The 19,930-nt window shown below is 44.6% G+C and overlaps 1 protein-coding gene across 1 annotated transcript in view; it reads left to right on the forward strand.

Moving 5' to 3' along the window:
* The window catches only part of LOC119964254 (ubiquitin-like domain-containing CTD phosphatase 1), a 58,447-nt gene that overhangs the window by 19,830 nt on the left and 18,687 nt on the right, over nucleotides 1-19,930 (forward strand). Inside the window, 6 exon segments of the mRNA XM_038793533.1 lie at nucleotides 5,606-5,680; nucleotides 5,682-5,733; nucleotides 5,736-5,768; nucleotides 8,806-8,891; nucleotides 11,711-11,716; nucleotides 14,793-14,878. Of these exon segments, the coding sequence (XP_038649461.1) occupies nucleotides 5,606-5,680; nucleotides 5,682-5,733; nucleotides 5,736-5,768; nucleotides 8,806-8,891; nucleotides 11,711-11,716; nucleotides 14,793-14,878 (338 nt within the window).

Consider the following 19,930-nt stretch of genomic DNA (forward strand, 5'->3'; position numbering starts at 1 on the left):
GGTTTGTGAATGCTATTTTGATATTTGAACTAAGAAAATCTAACGAGCAGTACAGATAAAGAGTGTTAACTTGCTCTTGATCCATTGAGAACGTTTAGATAAAGCCAATTCCCCCTATTATCCAGCTTTCTGTTGAAATGGTCAAATTCTTAAGGTGTGGGTTAATTGGACAGCTCATTGATGCCAACGTACTACCTGTCAAGAATGAACCACATAGCCCAAGAAAGGTTACCAAAGTTCATGTACTGCATTGTATTCTGCTTTGTTCTGTCCCAAGAGTACTACCAAGAGTTTCCAGCACACATGAAGGGCTGAATGGCTTCCCTTCTGTACTATATTGATTCTGTGATACTACCATACCATCTGTGTTGGATCCAAATCGGGCCTTAATTATCTGCTGTTTTCCTTTATCCACCAATGGTCTGCTTTGTACAAGGTTTGATGATTACTGGACTGTCGCTTGTAGTGGTGGAACCTCTTTTGAGACGATAAATTGAATATGGCAGAGTATTGAGATTCATTTCCATCCACTCCCCCGGCACCAGCAACATCCCAATTGGGATATGCTAAGTGATCCTAGTGACAATATTGGGAACAAATTCTTTCCCTGATAACTGCATCTTTTGGGCCTACAATTCTTGTTTTCCTGTGGACAATTTAATTAACTTAATTTCATCACCACACTTGCATTGTAAATAATGATTCATTTCACAATTCTGCAATCAATTAGATTGGAAAAACATTGAACACAAGGTTTGTGTATGGCAATCCTTGGATGACTTCTGAGGAGTATTTTTTAAGTAATGCACTTTTGAGATCCAGGTGCTTCTGGTAAGGTTAGCATTTATTGTCTATCTTTCGTTATCCTCGAGAAGGTGGTTGTCAAACCTCTTGAACTGCTAAATTAGTGTGTGAAGGTGCTGCTGTTGTATGGCTTAGTATAACAGAATGGCAAGCTAGGTCACTTCAGAATGGAGGGTAAGCTCCTGTAATATGTTGTTTGGACTGGAGGTCCTGTATAAGCCAGACATGTAATAATGGTGGGTGTCTGCCACAAAAAGAATCAGTTGGGCTTTTATGACATTTGGACAGCTTTGTATATCACTTTTACTAGTACCCAATTTATTTCTTATTTCTAGATGTTTTAAACTGAATTGTCAAACTATCAAAATGAGATTTGAACTTCCGGTCTCTAGTTATTAGGGGCTTTTCACAGTAACTTCATACATGTGACAATAGAAGATTATTATTATTATGTCTAGGCCTCTGGATTATGAGCTCAGGGTTTTGCAGATTAAGCAACAGCGACCATCAGCTGTGGTGCATATGTAAAAGATGAACATTTTGTGGCTGGTACGTTTACAGATGTGGTCACCCCACAGCTGAAGTGTGTGTAGGGAGTGAGGGAATGAGTGACTGCCACATAGATGGTGTAAGTGTCTGTGGAGTGTCCGCTGAGTGTCCAGTGAGCTTTAACAAAGAGAATTGGACTCGAAACATTAGCTCTTTTCTCTCCCTACAGATGCTGCCAGACCTGCCGAGGTTTTCCAGCATTTTCTCTTTCGTTTCAGATTCCGGGATCCGCAGTAATTTGCTTTTATCCGGAATTATAAGTTGCCTTTTTGGTGCTAGGGTCCAGGATGTCAATGAGTGACTGTAGATCACATTGGTGAGATTGGTGGGTAGTGATTGTGGTTTCATATTGCTACTAAAAACTTGGTTAGAATGAAGGATGAGGTCTTGTAGGCAGATTTGAGAGTGCTAGGGAAGAAACTATAACAAGCAGGACTTCAAGGTGGTGATCTCCTGATTACTCAGCGCCACGGGGTAGTGAGAATGGAGCAGCTCAATGTGTGGCTCAATAGCTGGTGCAGATGGAGAGCTTTAGATTTGTGGGACATTAGACTTGTTCTGGGGAGATGGGGCTTACATGGGACAGATGGGTTATGCCTGAACAGAACTGAGCCCAATGATGGTTGCTGGATCTAAACTAACTTAGCAGGGGTTGGGAGCCAGGAGGTAAAATTAGAGAAAAAAACAACACCATGATTGGGAGAGAGGGAGAAAACACCAGAGTAAGAAGTAGCAAGGTATTAGGTGGGACCAGAGTAAGAGGAAATGTAATAAGGCATAAATTACAGTACATGTTTGCAAACATCCAAGAGTGATGAATAAGGTTTGTGAACTGCAGCGTTAGATAGCCAATTGGGAATATGGTGTAGCATTGATAACGGAAACCTGGCTCAAAAAAGAGGATAGTAGACTAAATATTTCTGGATACAGAGTATTCAGGGCAGGTGAGGAGGGAAGGAAAGGAGGAGTAACAATTTTTCTTAAGGAGAATGTTACTGTTAGAGATGATATCCTAGATGGGTCAAATCTAAAATCTATATGGTTAGAGCTAAGAAGCAAAATATGTAACATTACATTTCTGGATGTAGTCTTAGGCCACCAACTGGTGGGAAGGATATAGAGGGGACCCATTTTGCAAGGAAATTTTAGAGGTGCAAAACTATAGAGTAGTAAAAATGGGGGACATTTAAGATCCCACCTCTATATGGGAAATTATAGTGTAAAGAGCGGCTTGGGGGGGGGGGGGGGGGGAGGGAGGAAGAGTGAGTTTCTGAAGTGTGTTCAGGAGAATTTAAGATCATTATGTTGCTGGTCCAGTATGGAAGGAGACATTGATGGATGTGCCTCTGGGGGGATGCGATGGACTCAAAATAAATCAAGTGACAATAGGGAAACTTATAGAAGACAGTGATCATAAAGCATGAGCAATTTAGCATTAAAGTAATTAATTGGAGGTGGGCCAATTTAAATGGAGTGAGAACTGATTGGGCTCAGGTAAATTGGAATCCAGGATTGGCAGGCAAAGCTACTTTTCAGCAATGAACCATTCTCTGAGAAGTGATCCATTGGGTATACTCGTCCCATGAGGGGGAAAGACACGACAAATCAAGCAGATCTCACTGAATGACAAAACAGATAACAGATTTTGCGCGACTTGAAAAGCAGGCTGAATCCAGAAAGATGAATGGAAAAGTGAAAAGAAATAAGCGAGGGAGAGAGTACGAGAAGAGACTGGCAGCAAATAAAAGGGCTGGGGCTAATTAGGGACCAAAAGGATGTTTTGCACGTGCATGGCTGAGGAATTTTACATCTCTTTACTAAGGAAGAAGATACTGCAAAATTTTTAAATAGTGCCCTGTACACCCAAGTCAAGGTCTTTAACAGGGATTAAGAAAAGTGATCCACATACCAACCCCTGGGGAACCCCAGTATATACAGTACCACCTCCAATTTGACAAGCAACCATTCACCATTACTCTGTTTCCTGTTACTAGCCAACTTTATATTCATACTGCCACTTTCCCTTTATTCCATGGGCTTCAACTTTCCTGACAAGCCTGTTATGTGGCACTTTATAAACACCTTTTGGAGGTCCATTTGCACCATATCAACTGGATTGCCTCATTAACACTCTCTGTCACATTATCAAAACAAAATCAAATGAAAGACAATTTGCATTCAACAATCCATGCTTGCTTCTCTTAATTAGTCCACACTTGACCAAGTAACTGTGAATTGTGCCCTGAACCATCATTTATAAAACCATTCTCACTTCAGACGGCCTAACTGTAATTGCTGGGCTTATCCATGCACAATTATTTGAACAAGGGTGTAACCATTGCGATGCTCCATCTCTGGCATCACCGCTTCAGAGGTTTGAAAGATTATGGCCTATGCCATCACAATTTCCATCCTTACTTCCCTCATGATCCCTGGATACATCTAATTCAATCCTGGTGACTTAGATCTTTAAGTGCTGCCAGCCTTTCCAATATTTATCTTTATCCATATTTAGCCTGTCCAATGTCTGCAAATTTCAAACTTTGCAAAAGACTCAAACCTCTGAACTATTGTGAACTGTGAGAAGCTTAGTGCTAGACTCAGTTGGACGTAGACAGGCTGATGGAATGGGTCGACACATGGGAAATTAAATTTGATGCAGGGCAGTGTGAAGTGGTACATTTTAGTCTGGAGAATGAGTCGGTATGAAAATAATACAATTCTAAAGGGCGAGCAGGAGTCGAAAGATCTGTGGGTATCTGCATAAATCGTTGAAGGTGATGGGGCAGTTAAGAAAGAGACTAATAAAGCATAATTAGAGGCATGGAGTCCAGCAACAAGAAAGTTATATTGAACCTTTTATAAAGCACTATTCAGCCTCAACTGAGTATTGTATTCAATTCTGGGCCATACATTTTTGTAAGGATGTGAAGGCATTAGGGAAAATGCAGGAAAATGTCACGGGCGGCACAGTGAGTAGCACTGTTGCTTCACAGCTCCAGGGTCCCAGGTTCGATTCCCGGCTTGGGTCACTGTCTGTGTGGCGGCTGCACGTTCTCCCTGTGTCTGCGTGGGTTTCCTCCGGGTGCTCCGGTTTCCTCCCACAAGTCCAAAAAGACGTGCTGTTAGGTGAATTGGACATTGTGAATTCTCCCACTGTGTACTCGAATAGGCGCCGAAGTGTGGCGACTAGGGGATTTTCACAGTAACTTCATTGCAGTGTTAATGTAAGCCTACTTGTGACAATAATAAAGATTATTATTATGAAATGGTTCCAACAATGGATCTCTGGTTCTTCTCCCTCCCACCATGGGAAACAGTTTATCCCTCTGTACCCATCTAGACTCCTCATGATTTTTGCCTTCTCTTCAATCTATTTATGTAATGTAAATCTCTCGTCCCTGGAAGCTATTTCATATTTTTTTATGAACCCTCCCCAGTGCCTTCATATCCTTCGAGGTATGGTGCTCAGAACTGGACACACTACTCCAGTTGAAGCCAAACAATACTTTATATAGATTTACCATAGTTTTCTTTGCATTTATATTTCATGTCTCTATTTATAAAGCCCAGGATCCTGAAGACATTATTAATCCCTTTCTCACCTACCTCATAACTTTGAACAATCGAAGGTGGAAGACAAATGAACTAAAGGCGGCAGAGTGGTTCAAGTTCTGGAATGCGCTGCCTGAGCTTGTGGTGGGGGCAGATTTAATTGTGGCTTTCAAGAGGGAATTGGATAATTACTCTAAGAGTTGAAATTGGCAGGGCGACAAATAAAAGGCTGGGCTGGAGGGGGTCAATGGGATTGGCTGAGTTGAGCTTGCAGAGAGTCAGCATGGAAATGACAATCTAGCCTCTTTTTGTGCTGCAAGCCATTCTGCCAATTACTAGTCTTGCAATTTAACCACAAATTCTGCAAATAACAATTCTGAAATGAAGTGTAAAAAACACAGCTTTGCTCTTCCGCCTGTCAGTCAGGGTGCCTAATACCATCAACTTTTCAAGTAATGTGTCTGTTTTGAAGTGTAGTACATCCACTTATCCACACTCATTAGGAATGCCAGTTACATTTGGTTGACTTATGCAAATTCAGATCCCGCCCCCACAAAGCTTCCTGCCGATTATCTTTGAATAGTTGGTTGTTTTGTTTAACTATATAATGCTCTTTAAATGTGATCCAGTATTTTGATGCTCTCAAATTCATATTTCTTAATTTTTCTTTCTGTTCAAACTAGAGTAAAGCTGAAACTTACTGGTGAAATGCCATTTCAATATAATAAAGTGGAGTGGACAGGAATATCCAGTGACAAAACTGACAGAAGAGGGACACTGTGTTGGACCTGAAGGAGACAATTAAAACTCTAACCGGGGTGCTGCCGAGCGCCAGAAGTTACTCGGCCTGAAAATCAAAGGTAGTATTTGCTTTTGTTTACAAGCGTAATAGGATTCAGCTCGCTAAAGTTCAAAGATTGTCCATGCTGAATGAATCCAGCTTTTAACAAATGCTCCTTGAGCCTAACCCGGTGGTTCATTCAAGTCGAGGTGGGAATAAGTAGGAGGCAACGCTGCAAGTGGAAGTGGAAACAGTTGCAGGGACTGGGAGACAGGGACTTGTAATACAAAATCACAGGAGAGAATAGAAACTTTTTTATATGAGATGATCAGTGTGACAGTATTCCATTTTCAGAAGTGTTGTGAAATTACTTAAACAATAATAATCAGAGAGCATTGATATTGAAGTGAGATCTACTCCCGTGACTCCAAATGAGAAGTAATTGTCAGTGTTGGGATTGTCCTTTGATCAAGTATATTATCTGTTTATCCCAATACTGTTCACTATTTCCCCTAATGTGCTGAGAAGTCCGATTTACAGAGTAAAGTAGAGGTGGTACAAATCAAGATGTGCAATGCATATCCTTTTTGGCTTCACTGGCATGAGTTATTCCCATGGACGGTCTGAGCATCTTTTAGAGAATTGTCTCTCGTGATGTTTTGATCCCATTGTGAGCTGAACTCTTTAATTGTCCTTAGATCTTTGACTTCTTGGTCTACCTTAACAATTGGTGACATGAGGTCTGATACAAACCAATGAGCTACTTTATTTCACAGCATGACAAGCACTTATCAAATTCTCAATTCTACAATTGGATTCATTTCACTCAGTCATTGCAACTTGCCTTTGCATAATAAATAACGAGCACACTACACATCCCAGCGGCAACAGGTCATCTGGCTTGAATTAAAGTGATTTTGGATTACTCTGGCTAACATTCCAAGCTTGAAACCTTTGCTTGGTTACCTAGTAGCACTCTGTTTTAAAACCTGACATTGCTTACACTAAATTAAAATAAATTACTGCGGATGCTGGAATCTGAAACAAAAACAGAAAATGCTGGACAATCTCAACAGACCTGACAGCAACTGTGGAGAGGGAACGGAGTTAACGTTTTGAGTCTGGATGACTCTTTCTCGAAGCTTTGACAAAGAGTCATCCACATTGGAAACGTTACCTCCGTTCTCTCTCCACAGATGCTGTCAGACCTGCTGAGACTGCCTATGCTAATTTCTCACTAGTCTGCAAAATCCCTTGCTCAATAGCTGGGAACCAGCAGTTCCAACATATTGGGGTTTCGGCAATTATGGAGGCAAAAGCTGACAAATTGCTTATTATTCAACATCAACACAGAACACAGAACAGTACAGCACAGAACAGGCCCTTCGGCCCTCGATGTTGTGCCAAGCAATGATCACCCTACTTAAACCCACGTAACCCGTATACCCGTAACCGAACAATCCCCCCATTAACCTTACACTACGGGCAATTTAGCATGGCCAATCCACCTAACCCGCACATCTTTGGCCTGTGGGAGGAAACTGGAGCACCCGGAGGAAACCCACGCACACACGGGGAGGACGTGCAGACTCCACACAGACAGTGACCCAGCCGGGAATTGAACCTGGGACCACTGGAGCTGTGAAGCATTGATGCTAACCACCATGCTACCGTGAGGCCCTAACAAAGTTAGCTCACTCGCATATTGACATGTGGTGCGTTAGATCTTTAAAAACGACATTTAAAAGGAACCTTGCCCCCCCCCCCCCAAAAACCTTACTGTGGATCAATTTGGCCAAAAAAAAATCCAAAATGTCACCAGTGGTTCATTTGAAATTACAATAGCACAGGGGTGCACATAATGTTAGTTCATGGGGCATATCTGGCTCTCAAGCCACAAATACCCCAGCACACTCTTGTGCTTGTGTTTATTATTTGCACCTTTATCTTATTTGAACTTCATTGGTTTGGATGTTGGGAAAGGGATTTTCTTTTTGTTGCCCTGGTGGATAAACCTTGAATTGGTTTATATCTATAGCTTTTTATATATAAAATTAATAGGCTTCATGCCTTGTATGTGGTCCTAAGGGCTTATAGACACTTGGACACTTCTGTAACGGCATGACATTTTGAACACTTTTTATTATATTTTCTGATAGACGCCCACCTCCCCAGACCAACCGACTATCCTCTACTAATGGGACTGAATCACTTTTGGTATGGTGGTTCTTCCATTTTTTTAAATCTCTGAAGATATCTCCTAAAGAGTGCAGCACAGAAACTGCAAATCAATCAATGTATCTTCCAAGATTATGGGAGTGCGTTCAGCCCTCTGCGCTATTCTTTCCGAATAATTGGGCACCTGTTGTTATTCGGAGATTGTGTTTAATTGACCAGGCAGCAAAAGGAGTGGGCTGATTGTGCTTAATAACATAAAAGATTTGAAAAGTGCTTGATTGTAGGAATTGGTGGCGTAGTTGGTTAAACACTTTTTTTTATCTATTAGTTTCAAATCCAACCGAAGTTAGTGAAGTGGAAGTCTCCTCTGGCTGCTGATTGTAAGGGCTTGATGTGGAAGGAGTTTTCTCAGTCTCATTTGGTTGAACTCACCACAGAGAACCACACCTAATATAACATTTTAAGTAAATTCGTAGTCTTGCTCTAAGAAGCCAGAAGATAATTAACAAGGAGTTTGGGGATAATACACCTCAGCAAGGTAGCATAAAGGGCATTGATCCTCTCCCGAAGCTGACTTTCGGAACATCTGCATAAGCACAAAGATAAGAACAGGTGAACTGCAGTTAAGCTACGATTGGATGTTACCAAGTTTACATTTTTGCAGTATGCAGATTGTAGGAGGATGGGAGCACCGAGATGTGAGCCATCCCATAGTATTGTGGCACAGGAAATAGTCAACTGAAGTAGGCGTTGGATGAGGAGTCTGCTGGGAGAGGACGACCACACACAGTGGTATGTTTGACATTCCGGAAGAACACCCAAGAAAAGCTCAGAATATCGATAAGCATTGAAGTGCAGAAAAAGTAGAGAATGCTTCATTTTGTTAATCATCAGCTTTGTAATTAACCTGAGCTGATTCCTCTTTACTCTGTTTACAGGTAAAGCTGCAGAAGATGACGTTAAGCTGGGCATACTTAAACTGAAACCAAATACTAAGATTATGATGATGGGCAGTAGGGAAGACGTGCCTGGTAGGGATCAGATGTTCCAAATACAATTGACTAAAAATTGTGTACTGACTAACAGTATATGTTTGTTGAAAAGGATATGTATGTTAGAATAAGAAATTAAATATAAATTTTCTGCATTAAAGGAATAGGTCTCTTAAAGAGAAGACCGATTTAATGCTTTGGCTGGCAGTGTTGACAACCTTCTCCTCTCAGCCACACTTTTTTTACTTTGTTAATTTATCTATTCCTATGCCAATTTTGAGCGTTTTGGGTGACGATTACTACCTTCAAAGTCTTAGCAAGTCTGACAGCATCTATCGGGAGAGAAACAAGCTAACATTCGATGTCTCGAAGACTCTTTGTCAAAGCTGACAGAGAAAGTGGACACTATTTGTACTGTGGAGTGAGAATGAAAGATGAGTCATAGCCACAGAAAACCAAGGAAACCGGGTGCTAATGGCCACAGAAACCAAGGGGAAGAGTGTTAATGGCAGTCCCCAGAGAGGACAAAAGATGTGAAAGGCCAAACAGCAGGGAAACTAACATCAGAGGATAACTGTAGATGTGGGGGGAGGGGAAGGGGAAGACAAAGAGGAGAAGGATGAAGGAAAGGTGGATAAGATTGGGGGGGGATTAATATATATTAAGAAAGAAAGAATGGTAAAAGACAGTTAAAATGAAATGAAAACAAATGGGTCGAGGTGGGTAGAGCTGATCATCTGAAGTTGTTGAATCATGATGTGATCATCAACAACTTCAGATGATCAGCTCTACCCCACCTCGACCCATTTGTTAGTAGTAATTAGTTACTCTTATTTATTTAACTACTTAAAGTTGAACACATATCTTGAATTCCTCAGTTCAGCTGGAATACCGGTTATTACCAGGGGTGACCAATGATGGTTTTGGAGAGCAAATCGAAAATCAAGTTTCTTTTCATAAACCTGAGAAGGTGATGGGTGATTTTATAAAGGTCTGCCCGATTAGAAAGGGTTATTCTGAGATACCGGGTACCCTGTTTGCACTGTTGCCTGGCTGATTGGGTAAGAAGGCATCAGTGGCAGATCCCAGCCAGTGCCATTTTTGATCTAACCACAGGGGTACAGCAGTTCAGGATTAATCGGATGCTGGACTTTTTTTTTTGTTCCCCTTCCTGCAGGGGGTGAGTCCTACTTCTGTCTGGCGGAGTTCAGGACTTTCCACGTGGGACACTGTTGATAAAGTGATATAGCACATTATTGTCGGATGCTTTTTGTATTAATATATAATTGTGGTTGATTGCTTTGTTAACTAGCACAGCCCCAACTGTCAGGTTTGGATTTTCTTTGTGAGTAGCACATTCCTGTTACATGTTACACATTCCTGTTACACAGCTCCAGGGTCCCAGGTTCGATTCCCGGCTGGGTCACTGTCTGTGTGGAGTCTGCACGTCCTCCCCCTGTGTGCGTGGGTTTCCTCCGGGTGCTCCGGTTTCCTCCCACGTCCAAAACAGGGGTGGGCAAACTTTTCGTGCAAGGGCCATATTCAGAAATCAAATTCAAAGGCGAGCCGCATAGTATATTAAGTAAAATAATTACTTCACCCGGTTAATGATTCTGGGCGCCTCATATAGAACATAGAACAATACAGCACAGAAACAGGCCCTTCGGCCTCGATGTTGTGCCGAGCAATGATCACCCTACTCAAGTCAACGTATCCACCCTATACCAGTAGTACACCCAACAGCCCCCCCCCCCCCCCCCCCCCCCCCCCCCCCCACCCCCCCCCCCCCCCCCCCCCCCCCCCCCCCCCCCCCCCCCCCCCCCCCCCCCCCCCCCCCCCCCCCCCCCCCCCCCCCCCCCCCCATTAACCTTAAAAAAAATTTTTTTTTTAAAAATTAAAAGAAAAATTTTTTTTTTTTTTTTAATGACTTGGTGGGCCGCAGAAATACCCTTGGCGGGCCGCATGCGGCCCGCGGGCCGTAGTTTGCCCACCCTGGTCCAAAAGATGTGTGGGTTAGGCGGATTGGCCATGCTAAATTGCCCGTAGTGTCCTAATTAAAAAGTAAGGTTAAGGGGGGGGGGGGGTTGTTGGGTTACGGGTATAGGGTGGATACGTGGGTTTGAGTAGGGTGATCATGGCTCGGCACAACATTGAGGGCCGAAGGGCCTGTTCTGTGCTGTACTGTTCTATGTTCTATGATGTGTAGAATTTTGTTGTTGTTGCATTTCCTCTATTGAAAGTGCTGGGCACTTTGTCCAAGTGTTGGGCCTCCTACAAACCTAGTCAACAAGGGCTGGGGCATGTGGCAAAAATGTAGCATTTGGAATAAAAGGAGACAATGTGGGAAACACCTGTGGTGAGTTTCAGAACCTTTTTTCATCAACTTGAATCTCTTTCCCACCCCACGGAGGCTGCCTAACTAGCTGAGGTTTTCCATCTGTTTTTATTTCACACTTCCAGGATAACTTCCAATCAATTGAAAATGATTACCCAGTTTCCTACCACCCCCCTCAGCCCACAAACCCCAGACATACTACTGAAAATGTTCTCCCCCAAAGCCCAACTGCCGGATACTTTCCAGTGGAGGTGAGGTGACTGAATATCAGTGAGTGGGAACGCTGACTTCTAACCTTTCCAAACCACTGGAATTCTATGGGACTATATTTGCTGCTTAAAATGAGATAAGCCATCTCCGTGTATAACAGAAATTAAGACTGGAACCTAACTGACCTTAATGGCTCCAGGTCCGTCCCGTCAGGTATTTTTATTCCAAATTTTCAACATTTTTACAATTTACAACAAACACAAAATTCATCCAACATATTAAACTCACCCGCTCCTCCCTCAGTAGTCAATGGTAACCAACTCTTCAAAGTGCAAAATGAACGAACCCCAACTATTGTAGAACCCATCACTCAACCCCCCCCCCCCCCCCCCCCCCCCCCCCCCCCCCCCCCCCCCCCCCCCCCACACCACCACCCACACCCCACACCCTCCCAAAGCAAATTTCACTTTCTCCTGGGCCAAAAACTCCTGCAGTTCCCCATGCCACGTTGAGACACCGGGTGAGGAAACTGACCACCCTAACAAGCCTCACCTCCGAACAATCAGCGAGGCAAAGGCAAGGATGTCTGCTCCTGCCTGCAACTTGGACTGGTCTGACACCCCGAATATGGCTTCCAGAGGACTGGGCTCCACATCAACGTGCAGAACCCCAGAAATTGTGCTGAAAACAGCCCTCCAAAACCTTTCCAACTTCGGACAGGACCAAAACATATGTACATGGTTCACAGGGTCCTTCCCAAATCGCTTACAGATATCTTCCACCCCTCGAACAGCCGACTCAATCTAGACTTTGTCAAGTGCGCCCTGTACACCACCTTCTGTTGTATCAGTCCCACTCTCACACACTAAGTTGAAGCATTCACTGTACTCAGCACCTCACACCACAATCCCTCCAGTGCCGCCCCAGCTCTTCCTGCTACTTCGCCTTAACCCTCTCCATGGACACCTTATCCTCCAACATCCTCCTGTAAATCGCTGAGAAGGCCCCCCTCTAAAGCCACCACCCCCCCCCCACTGGCAGCACCGCCCCCCAACAGCGAGGAGACACGTGCTATCGGGAAGGTTGGAAAGACCTTCCTTGCAAAATCCCGCACCTGCATGTTCTGGAAACTCCGTACCCACCCAAACTTCTCATTTAGCTCCTCCAAGATCGCGAACTGCCCTCCCGAAAACAGATCCATCATCTCCATAATTCCCTTCTCTTCCCATCCCCGGAACCTCGCATCCATCCTCCCTGGCCCAAACCCAGTGATTTCCCCTGATCGGCATTTCCCCACTCTCAACCTAAAATGCTGCCAAAACTGCGTCCAAATCTTCAGTGTAGCCACCACCACCGGGCTCACTGAATACTTCCCTGGCACCATTGGGAGTTGTGCAGTTGCCAGTGGCCGCAACCCCGGCCCTCTACCTGAACCCACCTCCATCCTCATCCACAAAGCCCCCACCTCCCTATTCCATCCCTGAACTTTCTCTGCATTTACCGCCCAATAAAAATGCATCAAATTCGGGAAACCTACCCCCCCTCCTCCACCACCCTGCCTGTCGTACCCTCTGAAGTATCACCTACCTTATTCTGGTCACCTTCCCTGCCCAGACAAACAAAGTGATCAGCCTGTCCATGCCCTTGAAAAATGCTTTAGGCAAAATAAATGCAGGCGCTAAAACAAGAACAAATATCGCAGCAAAATCCCTACAGAGCAATTGAAGGCCATTCGACCCAACGAGTCTGTGCCGACCCTTTACAAGAGCACCCTATCTAGGCCCCATCCCCGCTCTAGCCCTGTAACCCCACCCAACATTTGGACATAATGGGCAATTGAGCATGGCAAATCTGCACATTTTGGACTGTGGGAGGAAAACCTACCCCCCCATCCCCAGAGTGGTTTCACAGGTCGGCGCAACATCGAGGGCCGAAGGGCCTGTACTGCGCTGTTATGTTCTAACGGAGCACCCAGATGAAACACACGCACACACTGAGAACGTACAAACTCCACATAGTCACCTGAGGTCGGAATTGAACCCGGGTCCCTGGCGCTATGAGGCAGCAGTGCTAGCGACTGTGCTACCCCACGACATATTCATCTTTAAATATTCATCTTTGCTGCTTATACTCGACCCGCCTATGACCGAGGAAGATTATCCCACCTCAACAAATCAGCCTTCACCCTCCCCACCAAGCTAGTGGAATTAAAATTCCGGAGACCTGCCAAATTCCGGGTTACCTGCACCCCCAGATACTGAAAGTGAGATGCTGCCAACTGGAATGGCAGCCCCCCCCCCACCCCAGCTCCCTACCCTGGAGAGGAAACTATAAAGTACTCACTTTCCTCTAAATTCAATTTATACCCAGAGAACGTCCCAAATCTCTGAAGCAAGCCAATTATGTGCCCCGCTGAAGAGCCTGGCAGCGAAATGCATAATAACAAATCATCAGCATACAAGGACACCCGATGCTCCCCCCCCCCACCCACTATTCCCTTCCACAACACCAAGCTCCTCAGCGCAATGGCCAAGAGCTCCATAGCCATTGCAAATAGAAGGGACGACATAGGGCACCCCTCTTCCTCTATTCATACAGCAACTGCATCCATGCCACGAACCTCAACCCATAAAGCCTGCACCATCTCTCTGAAAGAGTACTCCACCCAGGTCCATTCCCTCGCCCTATCAACGTAACCTAACCTGGCACTGAGGCAGCAGTGATAACCACTGTGCCACCGTGCCACCAATCTTTCCAATTGCTTTTTTAAAAAAAATTTAGTGTACCCAATTATTTTTTTCCAATTTAGTGTGACCAATCCACTTAACCTGCACATCTTTGGGTTGTGGGGGTGAAACCCATGCAGACACGGGGAGAATGTGCAAACTCCATAAAGACAGTGACCCGGTGCTGGGATCCAACCCAGGTCCTCAGCGCCGTAGGAAGCAGTTCTAACCACTGCGCCACCATGCCGCCCCTCTGTCCAATTGTTTAGCTGGACTTAATACAAATTTTACTATATAGAGGGCTTACTGCTGTAAAAATCATCTGGCAACTGTGTTTTAAAAAGATGTACATATTGCTGGCATTGCATGAAAGTTGGAATGCTGTAAACGGGTGTCTAGTGAACTGTTGCTGCTTCATTGCTGTTCTCCTACCATGGAGTATGTAGGCACTATTGGAAACTTCTGTCATTGGGCCCCTTCTGAGTTTGACATCCTGAGCCCATGTCCAATGACAGTAACTCGGGTGGAAATGGACTAGACAAACTTCAACCAGCAGCACCAGTGGAGGGAAACATTGATGTTTTTGACTGTATAGGTTGCAGTATTCCTCTTGGAATTTGTTTGCATTGGTTTAAATGCACTTTTATTTTCCCCTCGCTCAGGAAGAAGTACTGGCACCGCCCCCTGACAATGACGATGTCATCAATGACTTTGATATTGAGGAGGATGTTATAGAAGTAGAAAACAGGTACTGCATTTTTGTCAATTTGTATAGGAAGTGGTCCCAGCCATTTCGTTGAAACATACAGATGGAACTAATAGAATTTATCAGGGAGACCTGGTGGGTGTGGTTTATTTAGACTTTCAGAAGGCTTTCGACAAGGTCTCGCATAGCAGATTACCATGTAAAATTAAAGTGCATGGGATTGCGGGTAGCGTTTTGAGATGGATAGGAAGCTGGTTAGCAGACAGGAAGCAAAATGTTGGAATAAATGGGTCTTTTTCTGATTGGCAGATAGTGACCAGTGGGACACTGCAGGGATCTGTGCCAGACTCCCATCTGTTCACATTATATATTAATGATTTGGACGAGCGAAACAAATGTAGTATTTGCAAATGATATAAAGTTGGGTGGGAGGATCAACTGTGAGGTGGATGCAGAGATTCTTCGGCGGGATTTTTACAGGCTGAGTTGAGTGGGCATCTGCGTGGCAGGTGCAGCATAACGTGGATAAATGTGTGTTTATCCATTTTGGTAGCAAAAATAGGAAGACAGATGATTATTTGGGTGTAGATTGAGAGAGGTGGATATTCAGTGAGACTTTGGTGTCCTCGTGCATCAGTCTCTGAAAGTAAACACACAGGTACAGCAGGCAGCAAAGAAGGCAAATGGTATGTTGGCTTTCATAGCAAGAAGATTTGAGTATAGGAATAGGAATGTTGTACTACAATTGTGCAGGACATTGGTGAGTCACACCTGGAGTATTGTGAGAGTTTCAGTGTCCTTATCTGAGGAAGGATGTTCTTGCTATGGAGGGAGTGCAGCAAAGGTTTACCAGGCTGATTCCTGAGTTGGCGGGACTGTCATATGAGGAGAGACTAAATTGGTTAGGATTATATTCATTGGAGTTTAGAAGAGTGGGAGGGGGCATCTCATAGAAACGTATAAAGTTCTAACAGGATTAGACAGGGTAGATTCAGAAAGAATGTTCCCGAATGGTGGGGGAGTCTGGAACTAGGGGTCATAGTTTGAGGATGAGGGGTAAACCTTTAGGACTGAGTTGAGGAGAAATTTCTTCACCCAGAGAGAGTTAAATCAGTGAAATTCACTACCATAAAAAGGAGTTGAGGCGAAAACATTGTGTAATTCGATTTAATTTGATTTGATTTATTGTCACATGTACCGAGGTACAGTGAAAAGTAGTTTTGTGCGGCCAAGGGAACGTGCAAAGGACGCACATAGAGAAAAAAAGAATAATCGACAGAGTACATTGACAAATTGTACATCGATAAACGGTGATCGGTAACAGTGCGGAACAAGGGGCCCAACAAAGCAAATACATGAGCAAGAGCAGCAGGGTGTCGTGAATAGTGTTCTTACAGGGAACAGATCAGTCCGAGGGAGAGTCATTGAGGCGTCTAGTAGCTGTGGGGGAGAAGCTGTTCCTATGTCTGATGTGCGGGGCTTCAGACTTCTGTATCTTCTGCCTGATGGAAGGGTCTGGAAGAGGGTAAAGCCTGGGTGGGAGGGGTCTCTGACAAAGCTGTCTGCCTTCCTGAGGCAGCAGGAGGTGTAGACAGAATCAATGTGAGAGTGGCAAGCTTGTGTGATGCGTTGGGCTGAGTTTCTTGCGTTCTTGGGCCAAGCAGTTGCCATACCAGGCTGTGATGCAGCCGGATAGGATGCTCTCTGTGGCACATTTGTAGAAGTTTGTGAGAGTTGATGCAGACACGCCAAATTTATTTCGCTTCCATAGGAAATAGAGACGTTGGGCTTTCTTGACTATTGCATCAACGTGAGTGGACCAGGACAGACTGTTGGTGATGGTGACCCCCAGGAACTTAAAGCTATCGACCATCTCCACTTCGGAGCCATTGATACAAACGGAGGTGTGTGTCATGCTACGCTTGTGAAGTCGATAATCAGTTCCTTGGTCTTTCCGACATTTGGGAGAGGTTGTTTTTGGTACACCGTGCAACCAAGTGATCTATCTCCCTCCTACGACCCACCACAGTCGTATCATTCGCAAACTTATAGATTGAGTTGGAGTTAAATCTTGCCACACAGTCGTGTGTGTATAGGGAGTACAGTAGAGGACTGAGCACACATCCTTGTGGCGCCCCAGTTTTGATGACTATTGTGGAGGAGGTGCTGCTGCCTCGAGAATCCAGCTGCACAGGGAGGGGTCAAGTCCAGGATTGCAGAGCTTGGTTATAAGTCTTGTCAGGATAATGATGTTGAAGGCGGAGCTGTCACCTGAACAGCAGTCCAAGAAAGAATTATATATAGCTCTTGGTGCTAAAGGGATCAAGGGATATGGGGGGAAAGCAGGATCAGGGTATTGAATTCAATTAGCCATGATCGAAGGGCCGAATGGCCGCCTCCTGCTTCTATTTTCTAGATATGTTTCTATGTATACAGATGCTGGCAGAGAGTAGACATTGAAGTTCTTTCCACTTGCTGGGGAGTCTAAAACATGGGACACAGTCACAAGATAAGGGGTCAATTATTTAGGAATGAGACAAGGAGACATATCTTCATTCAAAGGGTTGTAAATCTTGGGAAGTCTCGACCCAGAGGGTTGTGGATGCTCCATCATTGAATATATTTACCTCTGCCATTGAAGGTGGGCTGAGGTAATGTTTTTGTTCCTATTGGTCTGATTGTCTGTAAACAATCTGTCTCAAAATCTCATTGACAAATTTCAACAAAAATTGGGACACAGATGGGGTATGGCCCAAGAAAAAACTGATTAGGTTTTGGCAAGATAGATACAGATCCTGACATCTTTCAAAATATCCATTAATATTGGAAGATATGACAAATTTAAAATTCTTTAATACCCCGCACTGAAGGTGGACCTATGTAATGTTTTTGCTCCTGTTTGTAAACAATATATCTCAAAAACTAATTGTCAGATTTAAACAAAACAGTTATGAGTGAAGGAAAAGTTAATTAGTTTCTGGTAAAGATGCAGATCTTGATCCTGGAATGTTTTTAGAGGATTCATTAATATTGGAAGATAAGGCCATTTGACATTTTTCTTAGAAGGCTGTGATTGTCCTTATATACCGATGACTTCTTGTTATAATAATAATAATCTTTGATACTAATCTTTATTGTCACAAGTAGGCTTACATTAACATTGCAATGAGGTTACTGTGAAAAGGCCCAAGTCGCCACATTACAGCGCTTGTTCGGGTAAACATAGAGAGAATTCAGAATGTCCAAATTACTTAACAGCATGTCTTTCGGGACTTGTGGGAGGAAACCAGAGCACCCGGAAGAAACCCAAGCAGACACAGGGAGAATGTGCAGACTCCACACAGACAGTGACCCAAGCCGGGAATCGAACCTGGGAACCTGGAGATGTGAATCAATGGTGCTAACCACTTTGCTACCGTGCCGTGGTTGTTGATTGTTTTAGAATGTTGCAGATTGTCTCAGTTGCTATGGTGCAATTTGGCAGAGCTGTCAAACCTGAGCAGAATTTTCAGATCAGGTTTTTGGATGTGGATTGGCCAGAAGTTTCCTCCGTGAGATGGAACTTCATATTAAAAAGATTTGTTTATGAGTGCCACACAAATAACATCAGCTCAAGATACTTTTCTGTCCACCGTGGGACTAGGCAGGGATGTCCTATGTCCCCCCTTCTGTTTGCACTCGCGATTGAGCCGTTGGCTATCACGTTAAGAAGGTCGGGTGTATGGAAAGAGATAGTGTGGGGAGGGGGGGATAGAGCATAGGGTGTCCTTGTATACCGACTTGTCGGAACCAAGCGTGTCAATAGGGGGAATATTGGAGCTGCTTCAGGTGTTTGGGCTAAATCGCTGGCTTTGAAAGCAGACCAAGCAGGCCAGCAGCACGGTTCGATTCCCGTAACAGCCTCCCCGAACAGGCGCTGGAATGTGGCGACTAGGGGCTTTTCACAGTAACTTCATTTGACGCCTACTCGTGACGATAAGCAATTTTCATTTAATTTCATTTTGAGGTACTAATTAAATCTAGACGAGTATTTTGTGGTGTCTCAGCAGGGGTGGGGGGACTGTCATTCCGTAGGGCAGGGACTCACTTTAGATACCTAGGGGTGCAGGTTACTCGGGATTGGGAGGGTTCCGTAGGTACAACATTTCTAGTTTGGTGGGGAGAGTGAAAGCTGATCTAGCACTGTGGGATGGTCTCCCTCGGGTACAGGCGGTTAAAATGGACGTGTTGCTGCAATTACTGTTTATTTTCCAATGCCTGCCGATTTTCCTGCCAAAGGCATTTCTTTGAGAGATTGAAGGAGCGAATACCTTGTTCGTATGGGGAGGGAAGATGGCTAGAGTTAGAAAGGTGCTGTTACAGAGGGGAAGGCAGGCAGGGGGTTTGGGTCTTCCAAAACTGATGTATTATTACTGGGTGGCGAATGTGGAGAAAGTGCGGAGCTGCGCCAGAGGGGTTGATTCCCAGTGGGTCAGAATGGAGAAGAGTTTGTGTAGGGGGTCGCTTCCGATGGCCCTGGGGAAATACTCAGGGAGTCCGGTAGTAATAGCTTCATTGAGAATTTGGAGACAGTTTTACCAACACTTTGGGTTGGGGGCAGGGACAAGGAAAATGCCAATTCTTGTGAACCACGGATTTGAGCCTGGGAAGTGGGACGGAAATTTTCGGAATTGGGAGGAGAAGGGGATTAAGACACTAAAAGAGTTGTTTCTTGGGGATCGGTTTGCAGGATTGAAGGAGCTGGGAGTGAAGTATGTGCTGGAGCAGGGGGAAATGTTTAGATACATGCAGGTTCGAGATTTTGCCGGGAAGGAGATACAGAGCTTCCCGGTGGAGCTGGCCTCCGTATTGCTGGAGGAGATGCTGACGACAGGCGGACTGGAGAAGGGGGTAGTGTCGGCGGTTTACAGGGTTTTTTGGAAAAGGAGAAGGCACCACTGGAAGGGGTCAAAGCAAGGAGGGAGGAAGAGTTGGGAGAGGGTATGGAGGAGGGGGTTCTGGTGTGAGCTGCTCCGGAGTGTGAACGCCTCCATCGTGTGTGCGAGGTTGGGGCTGATACAGCCGAAGGTGGTATATAGTGCACACCTCACAAAG

The sequence above is a fragment of the Scyliorhinus canicula genome, chromosome 4 (genome assembly GCF_902713615.1).
Source record: "Scyliorhinus canicula chromosome 4, sScyCan1.1, whole genome shotgun sequence".
NCBI lineage: Eukaryota > Metazoa > Chordata > Chondrichthyes > Carcharhiniformes > Scyliorhinidae > Scyliorhinus > Scyliorhinus canicula.